At 43.7% G+C, this 25,984-nt stretch overlaps 1 protein-coding gene across 1 annotated transcript; it reads right to left on the bottom strand.

Moving 5' to 3' along the window:
- Window positions 1-21,472: 21,472 nt before the first annotated feature.
- LOC146070426 (vomeronasal type-2 receptor 26-like) lies at window positions 21,473-24,308 on the bottom strand. The gene is made up of 2 exons (XM_083179378.1): window positions 24,224-24,308; window positions 21,473-22,395 (listed from the first exon to the last, which is right to left on the bottom strand). The coding sequence occupies exons 1-2, from the start codon at window positions 24,306-24,308 to the stop codon at window positions 21,473-21,475; spliced, it is 1,008 nt and encodes a 335-aa protein (XP_083035504.1).
- Between the last annotated feature and the right edge of the window lie 1,676 nt (window positions 24,309-25,984).

The following is a 25,984-nucleotide window of genomic DNA, read 5'->3' on the forward strand; positions in this document are numbered from 1 at the left end:
TCCAGTAGAAAAGCTAACAGCCTAGGAAGGTTTTCTGTACAGAAATATTTCAAATATATGCATAAGACCAAGGTGTAACCAGCGCCCAGTGTGAAAAATAACTGAGGCGAACGGGTGTGTGACGACACGACTCAAGCGCAGTGTAGTCCAGTGTAGGACAGTCCAGGTAGGACAAGGTTAGGGTTCACGTGACGACGTGCCCATAGGAACTGCCCCTTCAGTGGAATTGATTCCGCTAGGAGGGTACAAGAAGATACATCGGAACGCACTTGTTTCCGATTAGCTACTTTAGAAATCCAATTTTTGGGGGTATAGGAAAACAAGTTTGTTATACCCTGGAAAAATTGTGCCGCACCAAGCAAGTTGGCTAGAAGTTCGCTGCTAGTTGAAAGACTTGGTGATTGAGTATCGTACCTCGTATCCTTCACACCTGCTTGACTGTGGGATGTTCTAGGAAGCTGTAGAAGTGAGTGTTTGGGGAGCTCTCAGATAAGTAATAACCCACCGATATCTATTAAGCTGTGAACGTTTATTCCTGTATTTATGGGTAATAACGGGTCACGCTGTGATAACGTGCATGTTAGGGAGGAAGCAAGCCGGCCAAAAGGATCGGCTGCTTTTATTATGTGCAGGAAGCACGGTGAACGCGCAGTTGTTTACCAAAATAAATGGAGAAAAATGACACAAGGCAGCAAGTTAGAATTTCCCAGTGTTGATAGCTTCGAACCGGATGAATTACACAATAAGAATTGAAAATAATGTCTGCTCTCATCAACGCGAGGTAAGAGGAGGCATAGTGTTTGTTTAAAACTGTGGTATAGGAAAATGGCAATAGGAAAAGTGATGACAAGTGCAATTGGACTGTTAATGCGGAATAGCAATACCCCCCCCCCATACATATATATAATGGGACCAGTTATTCTAAAGTGTCTGATGTAATTGTGAAACTGACTAACCTATACCCTGTGTCGACTCCCTGTTAAGGATTAGTAAGTGTTGACGTAATATTCAAGACCGCTGTCATCTCCGAGACGAGAGAAGTCAAATGTAAGACGGAGTCGAACAGCCAGAGAGGATGTTTGTTTTTCCCAAGTGGTACGGTACAGTCAATGCCAAATTGACACAGCTGGAGAAGTAGGTATACTGGTTTCACACTGACTCAGGTAATAAGTATTAAGGTAACAAGATAAATTGAGAATGCCAAATTGTATTTGAAGTTAATTACATCCCCAGGTTAATAACTGCTGTAGGTATAGAGAAGCAGAGATGTCACCCAAATGAAGAACGGTAACTAGAAAGACTCCTAAACTTTCTTTCTCCCCTTTAGCAAATAGATTAAAGATTTAAACGTAGAACATAATATTACAGCGAACACATGAAGGTTTAGACTATGGTAAGACATACAGGTATAGAACACGAGGAAAGGTAGAGAACAAGATAACATGTTCTATTCAAAGGAGTACTGCATACGATCCGCCCTAGGTACCAGGGTATTGACGTATAAGGAAATTTGTTTTTGAAACATGCTTGTTCATTACATGACATATAGTTCCCATGACACATATGTATGTGAACACATAGGCATAGGGAAGTGGTAAAAAAGTTAATAGCCACCTAGTGGTGACTTGTATGTGGTGTAATTGTCAGTCCAGGTTCTTAGGAATCAGGTAAGGAGATAAGGAGAAATGGAAGTTAGTTTATACGTACTCTCTTTTGTTTGTTTGATTGTTATTGTTTGTTTTGATGGTTCGCAGAATCAGACATGTGTCGTGTAAGATGTCTAACGACTTGTTTTTCTTTGTGTTGTTTAGCTAAGCCAGAAAGAGCTGTGATTGGACCCGGTCAAATGTGACGCATTGAATTTGGAAACCCCTATTGCTCCTAATTGCATGGAGAGCGTATGGACCTAACATTGAAAAAGTTTCATCCCCTAGACAACGAGATATATATATATTAGTGTTTTTAAATGAGATTTAAAAATCTCAAGATATTGATAGTGTTAGGTCCAGATGTCAAGTAACTGATAGTCCCTAGTGATTAGACAGAGAAGAGGAAAATGAGAGATTGAATATTCTGAATATCTCAGATTTCCTCTAGTCACATTTTTCCGAAGAAGAACACATCTGGCTCAGAAAACTGTATTTGTAATATATGGAGTGGTATAGAGGTTAAATTGAAAGAGGTTTGGTAGTACAGGGTAGAAATACCCTTAAATAAATTAGAGCGCCACCTAGTGTCGAAAGACAGTAAGGCGAGGGTTAAACTATAGCACTCTAGAGTGTAGAAGCTTCACTGATGTGGGAGGCGGGATATTTTTAACGCTTGGGAAGTTCTTTCTGTTTATGTCTCTGCAGGGAAACAAGTCGACGACAGAACTATCGGAAGTCTACAAGTGGATCGGATGGAATACAAGAAGCCAAGAATGGTAGGGAAAATAGGTAGAAATGCAAAAATATTGATACTTCTTTTTCCTACAGATGCAATGGATAAGAAGAGATGAGCCCAGCCGTAGACAGACGATGGTCCTCGAGATGACGACTTGGATACCGACAGATGACTAGACAGGAACCCAGCTAGAAAGCCCCAAGAGCCGACGAAATACACAAGCCGACCAAGAGAATGATGACCACTAGACGACCCCACGTCGTGATGAGCAGAAGACCCACTAGAGACTTTTTTTTTGGCCCTTAGATTAATGTCAAGAGACACTAGGAATGACCCAAAAGGCGTAGAAGGTTTTTATCCTGGGACCCTATTCAGGTTTTTTAATCCCCTACTGCCCAAGGAGAAATGACTGTTCTACACTCTTTCAGGAAAATCTTTATAATACTCTGTAAAAATTGTTTGTTATGATTGTTCATCAAATGTTTTCCCAGCATCCTTTGTAGGACATATGAAGGTTGTACAACCCTGTACACCCTGCGGTAGGTTACACAACACCTATGCAGGAACACTACACCCACCTAAACAGCTACACATACACTCCCCAAATGTATCATTCAGTCGTGTGTGTCTGGGCTGTGACCCTACAACTATTGTGAGGTCATGGTCTGAACATGCCGGCGTTAAGTAAATGCACTCCCCCATTTATTATTAATCTAGGATTAAGCCATTGCGCAAAAATGATACATCCCCTTCTTTCTATACATATACACATAAGTTCCACCCCTTTAAAAAAATCTTTTTTTTATCAATGAAAAATATTTTTATGAAAAATATTGAAATTTTATGAATTATGAAAATTAATGCGGAAATTATGCATTATTAATGTGACAGTTTTATATACTGTCAAATGGACGACTGTCAATGCCTAATTTTTCCCAGCATATAATTTCCATAATCATAATTATAATCATGTCCACTAAATTAATATAGTCAAGGATAAATAATCTTTTATCCCATAAATGTCATGTTTGGACTCAAAAGGTGCGAAATTATAATAACTGTCAGATGACAGTTATTAGAATTCCATATCACATTGCAGAGAAATATTACAATGGATATTGTTAGTAGTAACATATTCTTAAACCAGCATTAGAGATGAAGTCATTAACATTTCCAAAGAGACTAGCTAAGCCAGTCACAAGATACAGCAAACAAAGGGGCGTGTCTATCTAGTGAAACCAGGTGAATGAATAGATTCTCCCCTCCCCCGAGACTTCTCTTGAAAAGCAAGAGAGAAACACACAGCCAGTGGCTGTTCGATCAAGACGCAGAAAGGATGGGTCTGGCTTCACCGGGAGGCTCCTTCCATAACATATGGAGTTGGATGTGATAAGTATTATGTATCATATAATTGTATTGTGTACTAGGACCCCGGTTATGGAATATGGATTATGCTAGAGAGTTTAAGAGTAGTTAACTTCCATTTTTAGTTTGTCTTCAGATATTAACATGTGCATAGGCCCAGTGTATGTTTACCTATGGTTTGGACAAAGAAAGCTTCTGTCTGTAGTTGAAGTTGATCTGTGTGAATGATGTTTAGCTAGCCTGTAGTTATGAATTGTGAGCGAGGATATGCTTAAATTGGTAGAGATAGCAGTGTACGTTTATTTGTAAGGATAAGCTGTAATGATTATACTGATTTGAGCATGGTGAATGCTATTACTATGTAAGCAGAATGTGTAGACAGGTGCTGCAGGCTCTGGCCTGCAGTGAGTCTTTTGTGTAGGTAAACAGCTAACATTTGGACTAGCCACAGTGTGTCCATGCGTGGGGCTGAAAGCTTTTGGAGTGTGTTGTCTGGCTAGATTATCTAGATATTCGGATGTGACTTTGAGAAACATGTGCTGTGAGGGTAGTTCACTATTGTCTGGATTCTTGGTGTTTGAATGCATGTGTAAGGCTATGCAAGAACAGAGTGCGAGTGCTTTGTGTGGTGTCCAGTGAGAGTGTCTGGATAGACTATCTGATGGAGCCTACATATATATAACAAATGTGGATAGCGTGATGCTCGGATGGTGTGTGTGTAATAGCTTGTGATGTGATTGTGATGTGATTGGTCCTTGGATTGTGTGGTACTATTTGGGTGTTCTGTGCGGAAGTGCATAGACAGATTAAATATATTGTGTGTGCAACAGGTTTAATGTGTTTGATGGATGTGCAAGTTATAGTCAGGACGGTGAGTATCGCATGATGCAGGTTAAAGGTTAAATTTGGAGTAAATGTTGTGAATAGAAATAATGAACGTACAGTCAGTGTATGTGTGATTGCCAGGCGGAAGTTAATAGTCTTTTGCTAAGGTTTCCTTTGTGTGCTAAGATGGAGGAATGCCATGTGGCAGACTAACATGTGTTCTAGCTAAGATGGCCGACAAGTAGTTATTCTAAAATGGCTGCTTCATAGCCACGCCCCCTCCCGCGCTGTATTCGCATACACAGTATATAACACTGAGGTTAGCTTTATTTAAGGATGCTGGAATAATAATCGTTATTATGTATAAATACCTGTATTGTTATATTTTGTAATCCATGATACAGTTTCATCAGTTTACATTCATAAATAATATTCATTGATTATAAATCTGGACATTCAATTATTGGTTGCGTGCGAAATTAATAAATTAGATAGACTTTGCATATATAAATAAATGTACTTAAATACTGTATTATCTGATTATTATGTAGTTATTTCTAACTCAGTGGACAATTGGGATAGCAAAATGTTATCACCACACTCCCCCATTGACTGCACAGAGGAGCCTGCTCCAGATCAGAGAATATTTCCCCAAACTCTGTTGTAAGGATGGTGGGGGAGGGGGACAGGTGTGTGGGCAACTCCCCTCCATTCAGGGGTTGCTATCACAAACCCTGTGCTGTGCATCACACACCTGCACTAGCCCACATGAGCTGTGTCACTGCTGGGGAGACGCCACAGGACAATGTGCCATGTTCTCTTAACATGTACACAAGCTACATTTATGCCCCTGGAAAACGTACATAAGGAAGGTTGTAAGGAAGGACTTATCAGGGCCTGTGTGTAGAGGCATCTGCTGTGACCCCCACTGCTGCCTGCACCTGAGGTCCAGAAGGAAAGCAGCCTTTCTTCACACTACTTTTTTATGCCCCAACTCTTAGTCACCAGCTGCGGCTTTGTAAGCAGGGATGTGATGCAGGCGACCGATTCTTGAGTAAGTTAAACTGGCCATACATCTACAAATAAATTGTCAGATCTGGCTGGTTGGAACAAAATCCTGGTAATGGATGAGAGCAAATGACAGTTGACCATTTGCTTTGAAATGCTGAAAAGCTGCCAAAACAGTCACTCAGATATTGCCAGGTTTTTGTTCCAACCAGCCAGATCTGACAATCGATCTGTAGATGTATGGGCAGCTTTATGCTAAAGATTGTGAAATCTAAAACTTTTTTTAAAATGTTATTTAGTTTCTATTATTTCCTCATGTTATGCAATGCATGGAGACATGCATAATTCCATCGGTAGGTATGTGATACCCCATCACCGTAATAAGCATCAATTTGTAAAGAAAAAGTAAAGTGTGCAATTGTAAATTAACAATTCATCAGAAGGACAGAATGTAATCTTTCAAATGGTACCTCACTTATCAAATTTGGTTAAGTATGAAGGTAGAAGTAGCTGAGCAGATTCCCATGATTTTCATACACTGAGCCATAAAGTGCAGTCGGAAGGTTGAGAGGATGAGCAAAGCTTAGTCAATTTTTAACTTTGACTTGTAAACAAACAATACAATGTGCAATTGTAAATTATTAAATTGTCAAAAGCGGAGAAAATAATCTTTCAAATGGTACATCATTTATCGATTTTGTTTAATGATGAATGGAGAAAAAGGGAGCGTCACAAAAAATCTACCTTTTAGAAATAATATATTCTAATATAAATACTATACAACCAACAATATAACTTTTCTTCACATTTTACTATAGTGTTTATTGAGTAATGATCTTATATAAAATAGTATTGGCTAATGACGATTAAACTAATATTTACATAACTTTAAGGACATTTAATATAGCTTTGAAGACATTTGATTTTGATATATACTAAGATACAATAATTAAGATTGTACAAGACAAATATAATGGTAATGTAAAAGTCGATTCTTAATTATTTATTGTGAGTAGTGTGTATTTTCTGATGAACATAATTAATGCTATGGGCACATTTCAGTTCTTGGCTGTAAACACACCAGATATTAATAAGTACTTGGAAGTACTTGGAAGTGTATTAATTGTATAACTATTTATATGGTCTATTCACCATGCTAGAGTTATTCTCCTTCAAAACAGTTTGAACTAAAAACCTATGCCATGCTGGCTTCTTGAATGGGAGCTAGCTGTTACGTGCAAATGAACATACTCATAAGCATTCATTATATTAGGAGCTGCCTACAAATGCATACAACATGGTATGCCATGACTCATAAGCATTGTAGTCCCAGATACAAAACTCTGCTATATGTGCTATATGTAGCAAAGATGTACCGGGACACATCTATAGTTTTGTTGTTTCTTCTAGGTTCACTATTTTTCAGCCTTTTTGAACCTTTGAAAAAGTTGTCCAAGAACGATGAAACGCATCAGGCCACACTCTTTTGTGTGAATTGGACGTTCTTGTTACCCCACTTGGACCAGCTCTCCACCATCCTTTACTCATTTGGATCCGCATCAATCTTTTTTGCCTACTGGACAAATTCATATGGGACATAACCACCTGCTTACAACTTGGAGCCTGAACTGATTGCCCTTGATAGGGCCACCTTTCCATCTTACAAGGTACAAGGTCTCCAGCCAGGTTTTATGGACACCCACCAAACCAGTATTGTTTTGCGAATTACCTTTTGGGATACAATTGTACAGGAGAGTACAATAGGAACAAGCGGGACACATTCTAAGCATACTACCAGTCCAACAATTATTTTATTGAAGTGCATTTTTTGCTTTTTATCATGACCTTTATAATATGTTGTTGATATATGTTCTTACTTTTATTAAATTCATTTTATATGTGACATCCAATTGATCAGATTTTTAGTTATTTAATTATTTAGAATGTTAATTATTTTAATATCTTGCACTCCACCACTTCTGTTTTTCTTGTTGTATTTTATTTTTTGGGGGACTGACCACCCCTTGAGTGTGAACTTCTAAACAAAGCACCCTACCTCACTAGCGCATTTTTTTCACTTAGGTGAAAATCTCTTTCTACTGTCTGATCACAGCAGGTCATTGTGCAGCATACTTACATACTTTTGTTTTCTCCTCTCTGGGAGAAGCCCAGAGAGGAGGCCAGATAATTTTTGTCAGTGGTGCAGTGCGGGGCTGAAGTGACCAGGCCCTGCCCCATGTCAGTCATATGCGTTTTTGCAGGCTCGCGGATTGGGGAAGGGGTTTAAATTATGCATAATGATGTGATTTACGTAATTTTAGCCCCACCCCTCACTGCAGACCCACAAAATACACAGTATTTGCTGCAGCAGAATAGGGGTGCTGGGGCTATGCTGGAGACTTGCTCATCTTCCCCTGGGGCTGGGAGGGGGACCCAATTTGCGGGAGCCTCCCGGCCATTCCCGGTATGTTGTGCAGTGAATTACAAACCACAGCAGCCCCTTCCTGGGGGGGGTCTCAGTATGCTGAATACTTAGCCAAAGGCTTACATAGCCGAGCACATGTGCACATGCGCAGAGACAAAACATCGGCAAAGGTTCCAGTATTTCAAAAGTGAAAAATAAAATATTTCATAAAACATTTCTAACCATTAGAATAAGCAATAAAAAATGCTGTACAGTATGTATATGCCTAAGATATGCTGTGAATATAATGACTCTGCTCTTCAATAGCAACCAAAATTGTACAGTAAATATACAGTACCTGATTTATTAGACATTTCTCCTTCTGAACAGGGCAAACAGTCATAGCAGCACGGATGGTGTGCTTTCCTTGGAGCTTTTCTGAATCCACTGAGACATTTTTCAGAAAACTGACCTAATGGTATCTACAATTTGAAAAAAAAAATAATAATTAAGAATTCATTGGAATTAAGGACATCATTCATGCAGAGTTGTAAGCTTTAGAAAAACAGATGGGTGATAAGATTGATACTTTGCACAATTTCTAACTTGTTATATTTAATGAGAATAAGTGATCTAGAACCAAAACCAAAACAAAGGAGTCTGGGCTTACGGTACGTCATGTAAAAAGTGAAGATTTATTTTAAAAAAATCCCTGCTCTCTATTAAACAAAAAAAAATTGAATGTTATCATTTATCACTAAAATTTATGTCCATTTCAAAATGATTCAATTAAAAAAAGTATTTTATTTTTCCCTCTTCAATTGATACATTTCAAGATGCATTCCCATGTATAATTTGTAATCATTTTGCAATCATTTTACTGGCTCCCCTATTTGAATTTTGGACTTTGCTACAGCCCCATATCTGGAGCCACCATTACTTATAATGGAATGCTCCATTATACACTATACACAGTCCTCTCTTCAGCCGGTTTCCACTGCCCTCAGAAAGTCAAATATCCTTTACTGATCGGGTTTCCTGACCCACCTGCTTATTATGCATGAGGGGTCTACCATTTCAATTTCTACAGTAGACGAGGGTATGAAACTTTTGGTGAAGTGGAACCTGTCTGGTTCCCACTAGGACACTCCCTCTGCCTGTCGACTCCAGGGCTGGTCGATGGTGGAGTGGTGACCTCCTTGTATGGGGTTCATACTTCCTCCTCATTTCTTTATTAACTATATATAATGTTCATGTTTTGTCTTCCATGTATATAGTCCAAAGAACCAGGTTACTGGTCCCCATGGGAGTGCTATATTACATTTTCTATGTTTTCGTGTGAAATGCTGTTTTTGTTCTTACTATTCAGCTATCACAGTGCTGGAGTACGATCAGCCAAACTTGCATAAGTAGCAATCTCCAAATTAGTAGGTGCTTGCTACTTTATATCTGATCTGTTTATTATACATTATTGAGTTTGCACTCCCGTGGTCCAGATATGTGCTCCGTTGGTAGACCTGTGTTTTTTCTGACTACCTTAATTCGTCCAAGCTCTATTTTGTTTATCTCTCCTAACTAACTGTGGGGTGGATTGCCACTACCCCCCCCCCCCGTACCCTGGGTGATGCATTTGCATTATGGTGCCTTACTATGACTCTTGCTAGAGTCGCTGTCCTTATATTCTTCCTTTTCTTCTTTTGCCTTTCTATGTTATGTACTTTTTGCATTCCCTATCCTCAGCGGCAGCATAATATTTGGCCTTTCGTTTCAAAATTTTGTTGGAGGAACTGTGGGGGCATTGGCACCATATACCACATCTTTTGGGAGTGCCCATAGCTGCGCCCGCTTTGTTCTGAAGTATTCTCCCTTATAAGTGATGTTTTGAAGATCCATATTCCACCTGACCCTGTGGTGGCATTGTTACACCACAATACACACCTAACGATGGGAGATTTATACTGTCTGGGCCACATCTTGATTTCTACCAAAGCGGCCATAGGCCAATATTGGAAATCTCATTACGATCCCCTCAATCCGACACATTGCCAATAAGTTCCATAGGCATTTCTTATTTGAGACGGCCGATAGCAAATATTCATCCTCTGCTTCATCAGTTCAGATTAAATGGTTCAGTGGGGTGAATTCAGGAAAAACCAGGGTAAATCTGTGCTTTATAGCGAACCCATAGACCTGTCGGTTCTATCCTCCCGTATATACACCACTGATGAGTGATCCCTAATTGAGAGTGTGTATTTTTTTGTGCCTTCTAGTTGCTATACCGTGACTGTACTGAAGCATTCTTCATGTTTACCCCCCCCCCCCCCCGGGATCCCTTCACCTTGCTTCTTTGCCTCCCCTTTCGCTTCTTCATTTTATATATAAAAGTCTTGCTGTTATTGACTTCATAATAGCTGACTGCATTACACATTATATGCTGATTTAATTTGTTTTGGTTATCCTTTTATTGTACCACTATAATTTTGTTGGAATACAGTATATTCTGTGAGCTCTGTATTTTTGCAAGACTCAATAAAAATCTATTATTTAAAAAAAAAAAAAAAGTTGGATGCCGTCAATGACGCCAACAGTCACCGAAAGTGACATCAAATTTTCCTTCTTGATGAAAAAACGGAAGCAGGCATTATCTTTCATTTTTCTGAATGTGTGTCTTTTGTAAAATATTACTACCTTAAGATGGTTCCAAATAGAAACAGAGATAAAAAGAGGGAAATTATGTTAATGACTATGAAAATACACATACGCAAAAAAAAATCAGTGGAATAGATAAAATGGGTAAGAACAGGAATGAGTAAAATGTAACCTAATTGGGCTGCAGCCAATACAGTCCATAGAAGCTGGAGTTTGTGCATGCAAAGTATAGTCACTGCAATGCAGCAGCCTATTATCCTACCCTAGAAGCAACAAATAATGCCATAAAAACTAAGTCCCTACTTCAAAAGTACTACAGTAAATAAACCTTACAAATTCTTAAGAGAAATTAGAAAAAAATAATTTTCACTGCAAATGGGAAAATCAAATTACATTGGTACAACATACAGAATAATACACACAAAGAGAAAATACATATACTGTAACACATTTAATAACTTTCATAAGCAAATTAACATATACCACCAACACTATAATCATTATAATCATTCTCCAAATTCTACTGATGTAGTATTCCTTGAGCATTCAACTTAATAGATCATGAACATTAAATGGATCCTGATTAATTAATGTAGTGCACATGGGATGTTTTGTAGACAAAGAAAAAATTGACGCTATGGGACCGGACGCTTTAGAAGACATTTAAATTTTATCTAAGTAAATCTGACCTGAGTGTAATAAGTTGTACACTGTTGAAGTTAAATGAAACAACAAAATCAGAAAATTTATGTAAAATACACCAATATAAGTTTATTATTCATTGGCAGGTATTCAATGCCGGTGCGAGCGGCCGGCGAGGGGGTTAAACTGCGAGGATCACAGAAAACCAGTGATCCTCGCAGTTTAACCCCCGCGCCGGCCGCTCGCACTATGCAACGTTCTGGGGGAATCCTCACAGTCACAGAACGGCGAGGATTCCCCTAAACTGCGAGAGCCGAGGCTAGTGCAGCAAACTCGCTGTAATTAGCCTCGGCTCTCGCAGTTTTTGGAGGCACATTCGCAAATTCCCCCTCGCTCAAAAAACGGAGCGAGGGGGAATTTGCGAATGAGGGGGGTCAGTTGAATACTGACAGGGTGAGCGGTGACTGCGAGCAAAAAGTCCTGCTCGCAGTCACCGCTCGCCCACGGCATTAAATATATGCCATAGTGTGTAGTGTGTATTCTCTAATGAGTGTAATTTATGCAATGGGTACATTTTGGTTCTGTGGAGGCAAAGATGTAAACAGCTGATGTAAATAAGCCATACAGTATGCTTATATTGCAGACACAACACGTACTGCCAGCTCAGAATCTTAACAGAAATGCAGTTTAATGTGGGGTACACACCAGGGCGATATGGCGAGCTCATTAAGATTCAATCTCGACCGATTGTATGTAAATCGACCGTGTTTTGGGCCATTTTGCTGCCTTTTTTATGCAATCCCGATACGATGCGCAGCCCCGCGGGTCGGTCGGTCTTTCTTGAGATCCTACCTGCTGCAGGTAGGATCTCAGAATCGACCATTGTAGTGGGTGGGTTTCACGATCGGATCACAATCGCATTTTTGTGGTGGGTCGGTGGCGCCGTCAGCTCGTGAGCAGGCCGTATGTTCCTGTGATGACCAGCTCATGAGCACCATCATCCTGGTGTGTATCGAGCATAACTAACACATTTATCTGCTCCTGATGTGGAACATACTGTATGCAACTCAAAATGTACAGATGTAGCCATGCTCATCCTTCCCATAACTGGGGAGAATAGTGTGTCCCAGTCTATGACATGCCTGCATGTCATATACTGCAATGGAGTAGTTACCAGTTCCTATTGGTTCCAAAATGGAAAACCATGCACACATTGTGACAAGGATGAGAATTGCATCATCTGTGTGTGGATCTTTATATAAGCAATAATTTTACTTGTGCGTGTAAATTAACTGAATCTTATAGACCTATTTCACTATTGTCAATGGATGTTAAAGTCCTAGCTAAGATCTTAGCGACTAGATTAAATTCAGTGATTACATTAATTATACATAGAGACCAAACTGGTTTTATACCAGGAAGAGGTACATTACAAAATTTAAGGAGGTTGTTTTGTCACCTGCAGGGTGGGGAGAGTGCCGGATCAGATGCAGTGGTGGTGTCTTTGGACGCCACCAAAGCATTCGACTCCGTAGAGTGGGAATATCTAGGAAAGGTGCTGGATAAATTCGCCTTCGGTCCGAGATTCAGGCAATGGGTTAAGATATTATACTTAGCACCAGTTGAACGAGTCTCGACCAATGGTTGTACGTCCGAACCCTTCCCTTTGAAAAGGGGAACACGGCAGGGGTGCCCCCTTTCCCCTGCCCAGTTCGCACTTGCAATTGAACCATTAGCGAGTTACATGCAAACATCCCCTAATATCAAGGGATTACTAATGGGCGATACTCCAGACACCATATCACTATATGCAGATGATATACTGTTATTTCTCCAAGACGCAGGCACATTACCCTCAATGCTAAGTATAATAGATTTATTTGGGTCATATTCAGGATTAAGTATAAACTGGTCCAAATCTAATATTCTTCCAATATCCGGTGTCATCCCAAATGAGATAGATCCCCTATGTCCTTTACAATGGACTCTTAGATTTAAATATCTAGGAGTATGGATCACTCCTAATCTAAGTGATTTCATTTCTCAAAATATCGAGCCAGTAACGCAAAAATTTAAATCTAGGATACATGTATGGAAGAAACTACCACTAACGGTAACTGGCCGAATTAATTTAATCAAGATGGTTATTCAACCTAAGTACTTATATTTATTACAGCATTCGCCTATATATATACCCAAAAAGGTGTTTTCATCTATAAATAGCATTATATCCTCTTTTATTTGGGGAGGTGAAGCTCCAAGAGTTGCTATAAGGGCCTTGGTAAAATGTAAGATAGATGGAGGATTGGGCCTCTCTGATATCCGCCTTTACTATCTTGAAGCCCAATTGGTACATATTTCCAATTGGCTACAGGGTAAGGATACCTCTACCTTTCAAGCCTTTTTTAATAATTGGCAGAACAAGGCATGTACACCAATACAATTTCTACTCTCGGGTAAAGCTGCTCGAGAACTTCCGCCTCTCCTGAAACAAGCCATAATGATATGGCGTACCACCCATAAATTGATTGAATGGCAAATTCTTGAAGAAGATTCTCCATTATGGCATAACTCCTTATTTAAATAATTTTTGCCAATATCACAAGATGCCTTCTGGATGAGGAAGGGAGTAGATGCCCTACAGCAGCTATATCAAGGGGGTATATTAAAATCCTTTGATCAGTTAAAAACAGAGTTCAGTCTTCTTAATACATCTTTCTTTAGATATCCACAATTAAGGGATGCCTCACAGGCACAGTTTGGGAGGGCATTGGTGGACATTGCACCATCTCCGATCAAAACTCTTCTTTTAACATTAAAAACATAGACAAATTTCTAAAATATATACAACGCTTAATACACGAATAGATTCACAGATATTTTATCAATTGAAAGGTAAATGGGAATCAAATTTGGGCTATATAACTAGTGAACAATGGAATAAAATATTAGGTTCTATAAAATATACCACCTCATGTATTAAACATCAGCAAATACATTTCTATGTAACACATAGATCTTATCGTACTCCGGCTCTTTTATATAAAATAAACCCAAGAACGTATTTTTGCCCAAAGTGCGGAGCAGAAAACTCTGATTTCCTGCACATGCTGTGGCTTTGCCCACCAATATATGAGTTTTGGGAGGACATATGGAGAGATATAGTTCATACAGAACCTACTCTGCCAGCAATAACACCCTATATGTGCCTATTTGGATTAGACCTGGAGGAAACGCACTCTCCATCAATTTACCGATACGTATTATGCCTTACAACCCTAGCTAAGGTTTCGATAGCTAGAAAATTGTTATCTCCCGAGTCACCCTCTATTCATCACTAGAGAGCATTAGTAAATGAGACATCTGGGCATGAGAAATGTATGCATAAATCCAGAGAAACACTTCAAAAGTATAAACAAATATGGGATGGATGGAACTTGTCAACAATAGGAATGAGAGTAGCTACTGTAAATAAATAAATAAATAAATAAATAAAAACGAAAGAGGGAATAATGGTGAAAGAGATAGAGACACCGAATGCTGTTTAAGCAATGAGGCTGACATAAACCACGCAGGGTTCCAGCAGGCTACACTGCTAGATGTCACATGTTATGTTGATGAGGATGGGCACAAGGCCTATCAGAGCCAGGGGGAGGGATTAGCAGGCTTAGAACTGATCACGAGTTAGTGTGATCCTCCTCTGTCTCAGGAAGCTGCTGACCGATTAGGATCTCTGCCAAGAACTCCTTAGGTATTTAGCGCAGTTTGCTTGATTATACAGCCCCAGCGTGCCCACAGTAACCCTCTGACGCTCCTCAGGCTTACATTTTATAGTGTCCCGCTGCCCGTGCCATGCCTCGCCCCAGCAGGGTCTCCAGGCCGCCCGCCCGTCTGCGCGACGCCCCCTACTCACTCGGGGGTGCTGCGGGTCCTGTAGCTGCCTCCCCTCCAGGTGCTGTCACCGGAGGGGGTGCGCGGCGCAGGGCTGCCGCTCCCGGTTCGCGGGAGAGACGTGCGGCGGCGAACGCGGCGCCTGCGGATGACGCGCCAGGCCGCGAGATGGTGCATCGGCGGGGGGTAGGCCGCGGCAGCAGTGTGCCCTGGGGGTCCTCAAGGGGGTCGGGCGGTGGTAGAGCCCATGGTGCAGCAGAGGCCGCGGCCCAGAAGCGCCAGATGCAGCCCCGAATCAGGCCCCCTCCATAAGGCCCAGTAGGCGCGGCGGGAGGGGGCCTCGCAGTCTGGCAGGGGGCACCCGGTCCACGGCAGCCAAGGGGTCCCGCAGGGGGCTCCGGGGGGCAGCAGCAGCAGTCAGGTGACATCAGGAGGAGGGGTGCCCAGTCACTGGGTTCTCCTAGAGCCTCCGGCATCCCAGTGCTGGCCAGCAGACTGGCGCAGTCCACCCCTATTGCAGTGTCTAGGGGTGGGGGGCGCACACCACCAGGGAGGGGGGTCCCCTCTCAAACACCCACTCACCCTACAGGGCGTGGGCCTGCTCCCCCACATGGTGTTACAAGGCGCCAGTGGCTGCGGAGGTGCAGACTCATTCCGCGCTGCAGGGCTGGTCTAGGGGCGGGGGTAGTTGAAGGGAGTACCCCTTCTAGTCAGGCTGCGGAAAGCCAGGGCACCCAGCCCACCCCTTCGGGGGATGGGGTGCAGCAGTTCATGGCCCTGCTGACATCATTCATGAGTCAATCCCAAGGGGCCTCTCCGGGGGGCGGGGTGATTAATCCCACACAAGATGCCTTACCGGCCGCTGCCGGTGGGCCCCTGGCTACCCCGGCACCATGTGTCACTTCCTTGGCGGTCACCTCTGGACCATCGACGGCAGGGTCCCCTGCAGTTCCCGTGGAGATGAGCCTCGTGCCGGCGGCTGGCACATCAGGTGGGTCAGCAAAGAGATATAAGCGGCGCAGGCGTAGGCGCTCTCGCTCCACGTCCTCCTCCGGCGGTTCAGATTCAGGGACTTCCGGGGAGGATGGTGGGCGAAAATCATGCAGGCGTCAACGTCACCACGGGCGATGCCGTCGGCATTCCAGGTCCAGCGACAGCTCGGGGTCCCCCCTATTCCCCAGGGGGAGGTGGTACATTGTGAAAACACTGCAGTGCTTAGAGGGCTGAGACGCAGCGTGCAGGAGAGGATCAATGAAGGGAAATATGTCAGTTTTTTCACCATGACAGCCCAAGCCGAGAAAGAATATAAAGAAGCCAAACGTAAAGGGGGGATTGGCGAGGAGGCCTACTGCACCTACCACCGGTGGCAGACGGGGCTTTTCATGTTTGCGGCCTGTTATTTAGAGACCAGGCCCGAGGAGCATATGAATGTGGTACGCTACATGCATATGATCCACGCGATGTACCTTTCTGATGGCGACTCGGCTTGGCGCTCTTATGATGAAAATTTCAGGCGCAAGCAATCAGGCCTTGCGGTCATGAAATTGGGCTGTAAGGACGTGGAGATTTGGATGGGCACTAAGCCCTCTACTTCCACGGCTGTCGCTCCAAAACCCACTAAGGGTCCTGCTCCCTTTCGTGGAGGGGCGGGGGGCTCCTCCGCCGGACGTTGCTATGCGTTCAACGGGGTCGGCTGCTCCTTGGGAGCTAGGTGCAATTACAAGCATTCTTGCTCAAAATGCTCGGGCCCTCACCCCGTCAAAGACTGCAAGAAAGGAAAGCAAGGTGGCCCCCAGGCAGCTCAGGGCCCCAGAGGTACACCTCAGTAAGGCCCCGTCCCCGGTTCGGGTCGGCAGCCTGGCCAGCTGGGTGCATACCCTAACAGGGAGGAGGCGGAGTTTTTGGAGTCCGGTTTCCGTCACGGCTTCCGCCTTCCCATCCGTGGCTGTGGCCCCCCCGGAACCTGAAGTCAGCCATTCAGATGCCCCATATAGTGCTAGAGAAAGTCTCCAAAGAAGTGAGCTTAGGCAGAATGGTGGGCCCCTTCCCGGTTCCCCCAATCGCCGATTTGGTGATTTCCCCTATTGGGGTGGTCCCCAAAAAGGTGCAAGGCAAGTTTAGGCTCATTCAGCACCTGTCGCACCCGGTGGGAGGGTCAGTCAACGATGCTATTCCAGAGGAATTGTGTCGGGTACACTACCAGTCATTTGAACAGGCCCTGACCATGGTGAGGGTCTTTGGCCCAGGGGCCCTGCTGGCAAAGATCGACGTTGAGTCGGCCTTTCGCTTGCTGCCCCTGCATCCGGACTCGTTTCGGTACATGGGTTTTCGCCTGCCCACGGGATTCTACGTGGACAGGTGCTTACCCATGGGCTGCTCCATCTCCTGCGCCTATTTTGAATGTTTCAGTAGTTTCCCACACTGGTGCGTAGAGAGAGGCCCGGGGGAGGCCGGCATTGCTCACTGCCTGGACGACTTCCTGTGCGTGGGCCCCGCGGGTTCCTCCCGCTGCGGGGACCTGCTTGGTTACACCCAGAGACTGTTCCACCACTTCGGTGTCCCCATCGCGGCGGACAAGACGGAGGGGCCGGTGACCTGCCTCTCCTTCTTGGGCATCGAGATTGACACAGTGGCAGGATGCTGCAGATTGCCCCTGGACAAGCTGGATAGGCTGGGAGGGGCAATCTCACTCGCACTGTCTAAGGGCAAGCTCCGCCTGCAGCAGCTCCAGTTGTTGCTGGGACTTCTGCATTTTGCGGTTCGAGTAATCCCTATAGGCAGGGTCTTCTGCAGGAAACTGGAGAGGGCCAGGGCCGGGATTAAGAACCCCCTCCATTTCATCCAGCTGTCGGCGGAGCTGAAGCGGGACCTTAGGGTCTTGCTTACCTTCTTTAATCAGTTCAATGGAGTCCTAATTTGGCCATCACCCCCCCCCCCCGCAGCAACAGGCAGTTGCAGTTGTTCACTGATGCGGCGGGTGGGGTCGGTTTTGGTGCCTTCTTGCACGGGTCATGGTGTGCAGCCCCATGGCCTGTGGATTGGGTGACGAAGGGCCTTACAAAGAACCTGCTCTTGCTGGAGCTTTTCCCCATCATAGTGTCACTGGAAATCTGGGGAGATAGGCTGGAACATTCCAGCATAATTTTCTGGTGTGACAATTTGGGTGTGGTCCATGCTATTAACCGGCAGGGCTCTTCCTCTCTGCCGGTGGTGCGCCTGCTGGCAAGGCTCGTTTTGCGGTGCCTACAGCTCAATATACAATTTGTGGCGAAGCATGTACCCGGAGTTGAAAATTCTGTGGCGGATGCACTGCCCAGGGCAGATTGGGCAAAATTCAGATCTCTAGCTCCTGAGGCCTCTCTAACTGGCGAGTGTTGTCCTCCTTATGTTTGGCAGGTGATCTGGCCGGAATGGAAGGGCTAGCCATGAGGGCCGTCGCCCCCAGGACTCTCCGTTGTTATCAGGAGGGATGGCATGAGTGGGAACAGTTTCGGCTGTCTGCCCCTCAAACAGGTAAGACACCAGCTGAGGCCATGGTGGCTTTTGTATGGAGCCTATACTCCTTGGGCCGTTCGGTCGCCTCAGTGCGCAGGATTTTGTCAGGGGTATCTTTTTTCTCATCCCTGCATGGCAGGGCGGACCCGTCCCGGTCTTTCCTGGTGTCCAGGGCCTTGCGCGGATGGCGGCGTGCAGCGCCGGCCCTCCCAGACTGCAGGCGCCCTATTGATTTGTCATTGCTACCGGCCTTGCTGGGTGCCCTGGGGGACATTTGCTGGCCCGATTATGAGGTCCTGCTGTTCCGCATGGCGTATGCCATGGCTTATCATGGGGCCTTCAGGATTGGAGAGCTGTTGGCCCCGTCTAAGCAGCTGCCCTCACCTTTGGCCGTGGATGACCTGGCGGTCCAACCAGATGCGGTGCTCTGTCACCTGCGACGCTCCAAGACAGATCAGACTGGCAGGGGGCGGTGGCTGTCTTTGCTCCCGTGCACGGTGGATGGGGTGTGCCCGGTGGAGTTGGCTACGGCCTTCGCATGGGTCCGCCCTGATCTACCAGGTGCGTGGTTGATGCATCAAGATGGGTCTCCCCTCACCAAATACCAGTTTGTTCACGTATTGGGGCGGGCGCTGCAGGCCATTGGTCTCGATTCAAAGGAATTTGGGTCGCATTCCTTTAGGATCGGGGCTGCTACCTCGGCGGCTGCTGAGGGCCGCCCTGACGCAGAGATCCAGTCTCTGGGTCGATGGCGCTCGGCAGCATTCCGCAGGTATATTCGGCCATCTCTATCTGTCTCCATTTACCATGGTCAACTGGACGCATAAGTGCTCGCCAACTTCCAGTGGGGGCCTTGAGGTGTTTTTACATCCGCCTGGGGGCACAATTTAGCTTCCAATTTCAATCTGGCATGGCGTACTTGTTAGTTTACTCCAGGCGGTGTGTTTTGTGCCTCATGAGCTGGTCGGCCAAGGTTTTCCTTCTCCTTCTACTCCTAACCGTGCTGTGTGAATGGGGATGTGCAACATGTCGACAAAAGTTACTAACCTCTCTGTAAATATTGCAGGTCGACAGGATGAAAAATCGGTGTGGTTGCTCGGCCACTCTTTTGTATTCTGGGCCTCGCTGGCTAATATCGCACACGATGTATGCATGTTCCCTGTAGCTGGGTCGGTTAGGTGGTTGGGCGTACGAGGCATGCGATGGGTCAGATTGCAGGTCCATATGCGGGCCTTGCGTGATTATGGGGTCCCTGAGGTTATCGTATTCCACCTGGGTGGCAACGATTTGGGCCAAGGGTCCGCTTTAGAGCTGCGCTCCGTGATAATCAGGGACCTCCACATTATCTGCCAAGCATTGCCTCGTTGCTGATTGGTTTTGTCCTCCATGATCTCAAGGAGAGTATGGAGGGCGGCCAGGTCTTGCCCCCGCCTTGAGCGTTCTCGAAAGAAGGTGAACGCAGCAGTGGAGAGATACTTGCTAGCAAATGGCGGGGGTGTGGTTTGCCATGACGCCATCACTTTTCAGCGTGAAGAGCTGTACAGGAGTGATGGTGTTCATTTGAGCTCAGAAGGTATGGCTCTGTTTTTGGGCGACATATTTGAATGGTTGAGTTCCCAGTGCTGAGCGTTTTTAGCAGAGTGGTGGCGGTGGCTACGGCTTGGAGCCTAGCTTTTGGCGGTAAAGAACGGTCATATCTAATAGATCTGTGTGTATGTAGATAGTGGGGTGCGCTCTCCCTTGGCAACGATTGTCATGGGCCACATTTCTGCACGGGGGATGGCCATTTTACCATCTGCCGCGATGGTCGTGCAGGGAGAGTAAACCCAGCGATGGTATGCATGAATATCTTTAAACCCCACTTTCCTATAATGACCGTTCTTTGGTGCCGCCACCATTTTATAGTTATCCTAGTTGCTTGTCAAAATAAATTTTGACAGTCTGTTTGAAACGCCAGCACTTGTGTCTGTGTTTTTATTTTAGATAAGTTTATAGATAAGTTAAGCTAAGTTATTGGTTTTATGTGATGATCTCGGGGTGTGGCCTGCGGGGATACCCGCTAGTGAGTTTATAGACAAATTTGCCTGTGTATATATTAATTTATTTTGTTTGTTTTTCCTTTTCATGTTATATGAATCCTACATACACAATAGCACAACTAATTATATTTTTTTATATACTTTACACTCACATATATACATATAAAAATGGTAAATTATATAAATACATGAAAATACAATAGAAATAAAATATAGAAATACAAAATCATATAAAATAAGCACGGTATAAGCACTTTATAAGCACCTTGGATTAATTGTACTTGTTTTTCTTTTTTCAGGTTATATAAATCCTATATACACAATAACACAACTAATTTCACTTTTTAGTATATGCTCTACACCCACTTATATACATACGAGAACTGTAAATCATATAAATATAAGTACATGAAAATACAATATAAATGAAGTATAGAAATATAAAATATCACATAAAAAATAAACACAGAATAAGCACTTTTTAAGCACTTTATAAGCACTTTAGATCAATTGTGAAAACTACAGGTATAATAATGTACATCAAATAATGTAAGTACATTTTTTTTTCTCTTCTCTCTTTTTTATTGACGCATAGGCTGTATATAAATGTGTATATGTCTATGTAAATATGATCCGTTTATATGTGTTGAATAATAAATATAATTTTCTCTTTTTGTATAAAAAAAATCAATAAAGATTACACAATTAAAAAAATGTAAGTACATTCCCAATGTCATCAGGTTTGTCTATTATATTACTGGATATCTGATTATACGGTATTAAGAGAAATTATGGTTTCATGGAAAAAATGTTCTCTTTTCTTTATTTCAGGTCTCATCAGTATATTGTAGCATTTAGGAAGAAACATACAGCCTAATATCCCAATACATGAGGCTAATATAGCAAACACCTCTACAATGACCATATGTTTCCCCTTACTGCTCAGATAGGCCGGGATGGCACAGACCCACACACTGCAGAACACCAGCATGCTGAATGTGATGTACTTGGCCTCATTATAGATGTCCGGTAATGTCCTCACCATGAAAGCCAGAACAAAGCTCACAGCTGCCAGGAATCCCATGTAACCCAACATGAAATAAAAGGCCAGCACAGAACCCTCATTACATTGGATGATGATAGTCCCAGGATATGTGTCCATGTTATACTCTAGATAAGGAGGAGAAACTGACAACCAGATAACACCATTCAGGAACTGGACAGATGAGCAGATCACCACTAAGGAATTTGGTAGTTTGACTCCCATCCATCTTCTCCAGTAACTTCCAGGTCTTGTGGCCTTAAAAGCGATGCAAACTGTGATAGTCTTGGCCAGGACTGAGGACACAGCGATAGTAAATATGACTCCAAAGCAGATCTGCCGCAGCATGCAGGTTATATCCACTGGGCGACCAAGGAAGAGAAATACACAGAGTACACTCAACTCTAGAGAGACGAGTAGAACAAAGCTGAGGTTCTGGTTATTGGCTCTGACAATATGGTTTTTCTGGAAGGAGATAAATATTCCAATAATGAGGACTATTTTAACAGTAAATAATACAGCTGTGACAGAGAACACTGAGGTTATAGTGTCTGTATCATATGAGAGAAAGTCTTGATCTTTGGCAACACATTGGTTCCTTGCATCATTTGGCCATTCAGTGTCGCTGCACTTCGTGCAATGTTCCGTGTCTATGGAATACACAATGTAAAAAATAAAATATTAACAAAGTATTGGCCCCAAACATTCATTCTCAAAATTTTTGGCTTTTTTTTCTTACATGCTTTCTTTCTACAGTGCCTCCACTTTTTTCATTCCCATTCTCTACCCCTTTATCTTGAAATATTATTCTCTCTGTCTCATTAGCACTCTACCTTTTAGGTAATTAACATGTTTAAATATCGTTTTATTCAGTTCTGAAAAATACATACAGTATACGATTTTCATCTGATGCACATAATATAAGGTGTTCGCACTGGTGGGCTGCACATAAGCCAATACACGCATGCGCAAAACCACCACCATTGAAAATGGGCCTTTCATGTGAAGCAGTTTCAGGCCCTATATGTGGTCTGTGCTAACTGTTAATTGACCCAATAGGCATAGTAACACTTTAGTGGTGATTTTTAGGGGGAGCGATACCTAATTAAAACCCACCACACTGTGTCCCCGGACCGGGCAGTGCCGCTGAGCACTATGTCAGCCACTGCCCGGCCTTGCCCACAACAACCCAGCGTGTCACAACCTGAAACACAACAGCCAGGGGGGGAGGAGGTGCGGCCGAGCAGAGGGAGCCAGGCAACACTACAGCTAGCTGAATTCAGCGATCAACTCAGCGGCTCTGCCCGGCGCTAAACAGTGGCAATCCAGAGATTTTTTTCCAGGCTTGCCAGTCTGGGCACTGAGGGTTAATTCAAATCCAGGTGGCATTCACATTTGTATATTTTTAACCAGCCACTGCCTACACATTCATAGCTGGGCAGTGTAATGGTTATCATTACTGCATCACAGCACTATGGTCATTGGTTCGATTCCCACCATGGCCCTACTGTGCAGAGTTTGTATATTCTTCCTGTGCTTGCATGGGTTTCCTCCAGGTACTCCTGTTTCATCCAAAAATATACTGGTAAGTTAATTGGTGCCCAACAAAATTAACCCTAGGGTGAATGTGTGTGTGTGTGCATGTGGTAGGGAATATAGATTGTAAGCTCCACTGGGGCAGGGAATGTAAAGTGCTATTTAAGAAACTGTTAATAAATAAGTAGCTGGATAAGCATTTTGATTCATTTCTGAATCAGACCTTCTGTCATTAAATTAACTGTCCAATATATTTTACATATACCATTCTTATTAGAGATTTCTCCTTCGGAACAGGGCACACAGTTATAGCAACATGCATGGTATCCTTCCTTTGGTGCTTTTCTGAACCCATCGAGGCAATTTTCTGAACATTGACCTAATGGCATCTGTTAAAAATATATATAAGAACAGTTATGGCTATGGAGGTTTATGGTAACTGAGTCGCCCCTTAACCAAAGCCCCTAATTAAAATCCTAACAGTTTTTGAGGAATAACAAAAAAATATGTAATTTTCAGCAAGAATAATTTTATTAGTATAGGTAAATTCTTTGGGGAAATTTCTTTTGTTGGGTCGTGACAGATCAGTTGAAAACAGATGAGAATTTTCCGTACTTATGTATTAGCAGTTCACCCGGCTACGCTACGCTGACAACGTACCTTAGGCTACGTTGTCAGCATAGCCTAGCCGGGCACCCTGCTAATATGTGGCTGTGCCTTTACCTTAGGGCGGACGGCGGGGCTTGACTGGAGGCCTTTGCATCAGCGGGCTGAAGGCCGGGCGGCAGGGCTTTAGCGGCGGACTGGTGGAGGGGGGAGATACCGCCAGCAGCCGGCGGATAGCAACAGCCGGCAAGGGGGAGATGCATCATGGCTGGGTGGCAGCAATGTACGTAATTCAGTGTACTGCCACTGGGGGAGCACACTACACTAATTGCGTACATTGCTTCTTCTGGGGAGGACTGTCATGGAGGACGCTATGCGGGGAGCCGACTGCCGGAGGCGCTGGGGACATTGTTGGGTCCATTGTCCACGTGGGTGTGGAGTTAATTTTACAAAGTGTGGCGAGCGCAGCGAGCCTGAAGCGTGGCGAGTGCAGTGAGCCCGACGCGGATTAACGTCCCTAGATGGATAGATAGAGGCAGGATAACTTCATTTAGCAATTGCTCACCAGAAGTTTATATAATTAAGAGGAACTCCACGGACTTGAAAATATGTTGTATTGAGGACCTCCATATAATAAGTGATTATTCTGGTGCTTGTCCGTCCTTCACCACCGCGTTTCACTGTTTCTGTGCATTTGTATACTGTACTACATTTCCTGTATCTGTAATTGTATTTGAACCAAACATTGTGACTAAATAAAGGGACTTTCCAATTCATACCACATTAGTGAACAATTGGCCTGTTCGTTAGGCTGCGTATATCCTCTGCCTAGCAATCAGATAAGCCCCGCCCTGCCGAACACTCATGCCTCTTGCCGCATGTATCCCCTTGCTAGCATGCGAGGGGATGTGTACGTGAACACATCCCCTCTCATGCGACTGCCCAGGTGAAAAATTATTTGATGGCAACTGACCATCGAATTACTTTTTTTCTCTGATCACAGATAAAAATCTGTCTGAGCTAACATTTACAGTAGATGGCTGAATTCGGGCCAGGCGCTCACATCATGTGATGTCAGCCATCTGCCCTATGCAGTCCCAGGGAAATGCCCAGCATTTTTATAAGGATGCCCGTAAAATGCTGGGCGTCCCCCTGCTACCACCCCCTGCCCACCCTCTTCCCTCCCCTTACAGTGCGATTGAAGGTGCTTGTACAGGGGGTTTGCACATGCTCATATTTGGGCATGTGCATGTCCAGACCCCTACCATCGAAAAAAGGGAAGAATTCAGACCCGACCACAAGGGTGTGAATCGGCCCCAATATACCTGCTCCACTCACAGCTGAGCACAGGTGATACAAACCCATATGTGCAAGGTAGAATGCATTGACTGATCACAATATATTGTTACTAGTACAAATATAATGAAATAGTTAAAGGGTAAAACTACTATAACACTTTATTTAGAACAACATAACTTTAGAAGATACCTTTCCATTTACCCAATTTAATTTCAATTGTTCGATTTGTATCTGCTTATCATCTGGAGCTGATCCATCAAACTTTCCCACAACAACATTGTTAAAACGAGTTTCTTCTCCTTCATCGAAATATATCCAGTTTATTAGGTATAAACGCAAAGGGAATTCTCCTTTTTCATTATCAAAAATTTCTTGACCATATTCATCTTTATAATCAACCTGTCTTATGTATCTGTGAAGCTTTCCGAGAAAAACACAAGAGCGAGACATAAATGTTGTACAGCACAACCAGTACAAAAGTATTTGTAATTATACAGTAGAATAAGGCAGTTTTAAGTAGAGATGTGCAGATCCCTATTTTTCGGGATTTACTGGATTTATTGGACCCAATAGGTGAGTATCGTGTGAATGATTGTAGTGTTTAATAAACTTTAACTTTTCTTATGTGTCTGTGTTTTATTTAACTATATGTAATGTTGTAGGACTACAAGTCACAGGGGGGTCATTAATGCCCCACATGCTAGGACTTGTAGTTCTCCAGGGGGGACAGAACTACAGATGGCGCCGGCCTTATTATTGCCGCCTGGACGCCATGGCGGAGGTTCTGGCGCATCGATA

Source organism: Crinia signifera, chromosome 1 (genome assembly GCF_055691185.1).
Source record: "Crinia signifera chromosome 1, ASM5569118v1, whole genome shotgun sequence".
NCBI classification, from domain to species: Eukaryota; Metazoa; Chordata; class Amphibia; order Anura; family Myobatrachidae; genus Crinia; species Crinia signifera.

Excerpts from the sequence above, each read along its gene's own strand:
- LOC146070426 (XM_083179378.1), bottom strand. The coding sequence starts at position 24,308 with ATGGACCCAACAATGTCCCCAGCGCCTCCGGCAGTCGGCTCCCCGCAT. Across the intron at positions 22,396-24,223 it reads TCCTCCCCAGAAGAAGCAAT|ACACGGAACATTGCACGAAG; the intron begins GTACGCAATTAG and ends TGTATTCCATAG.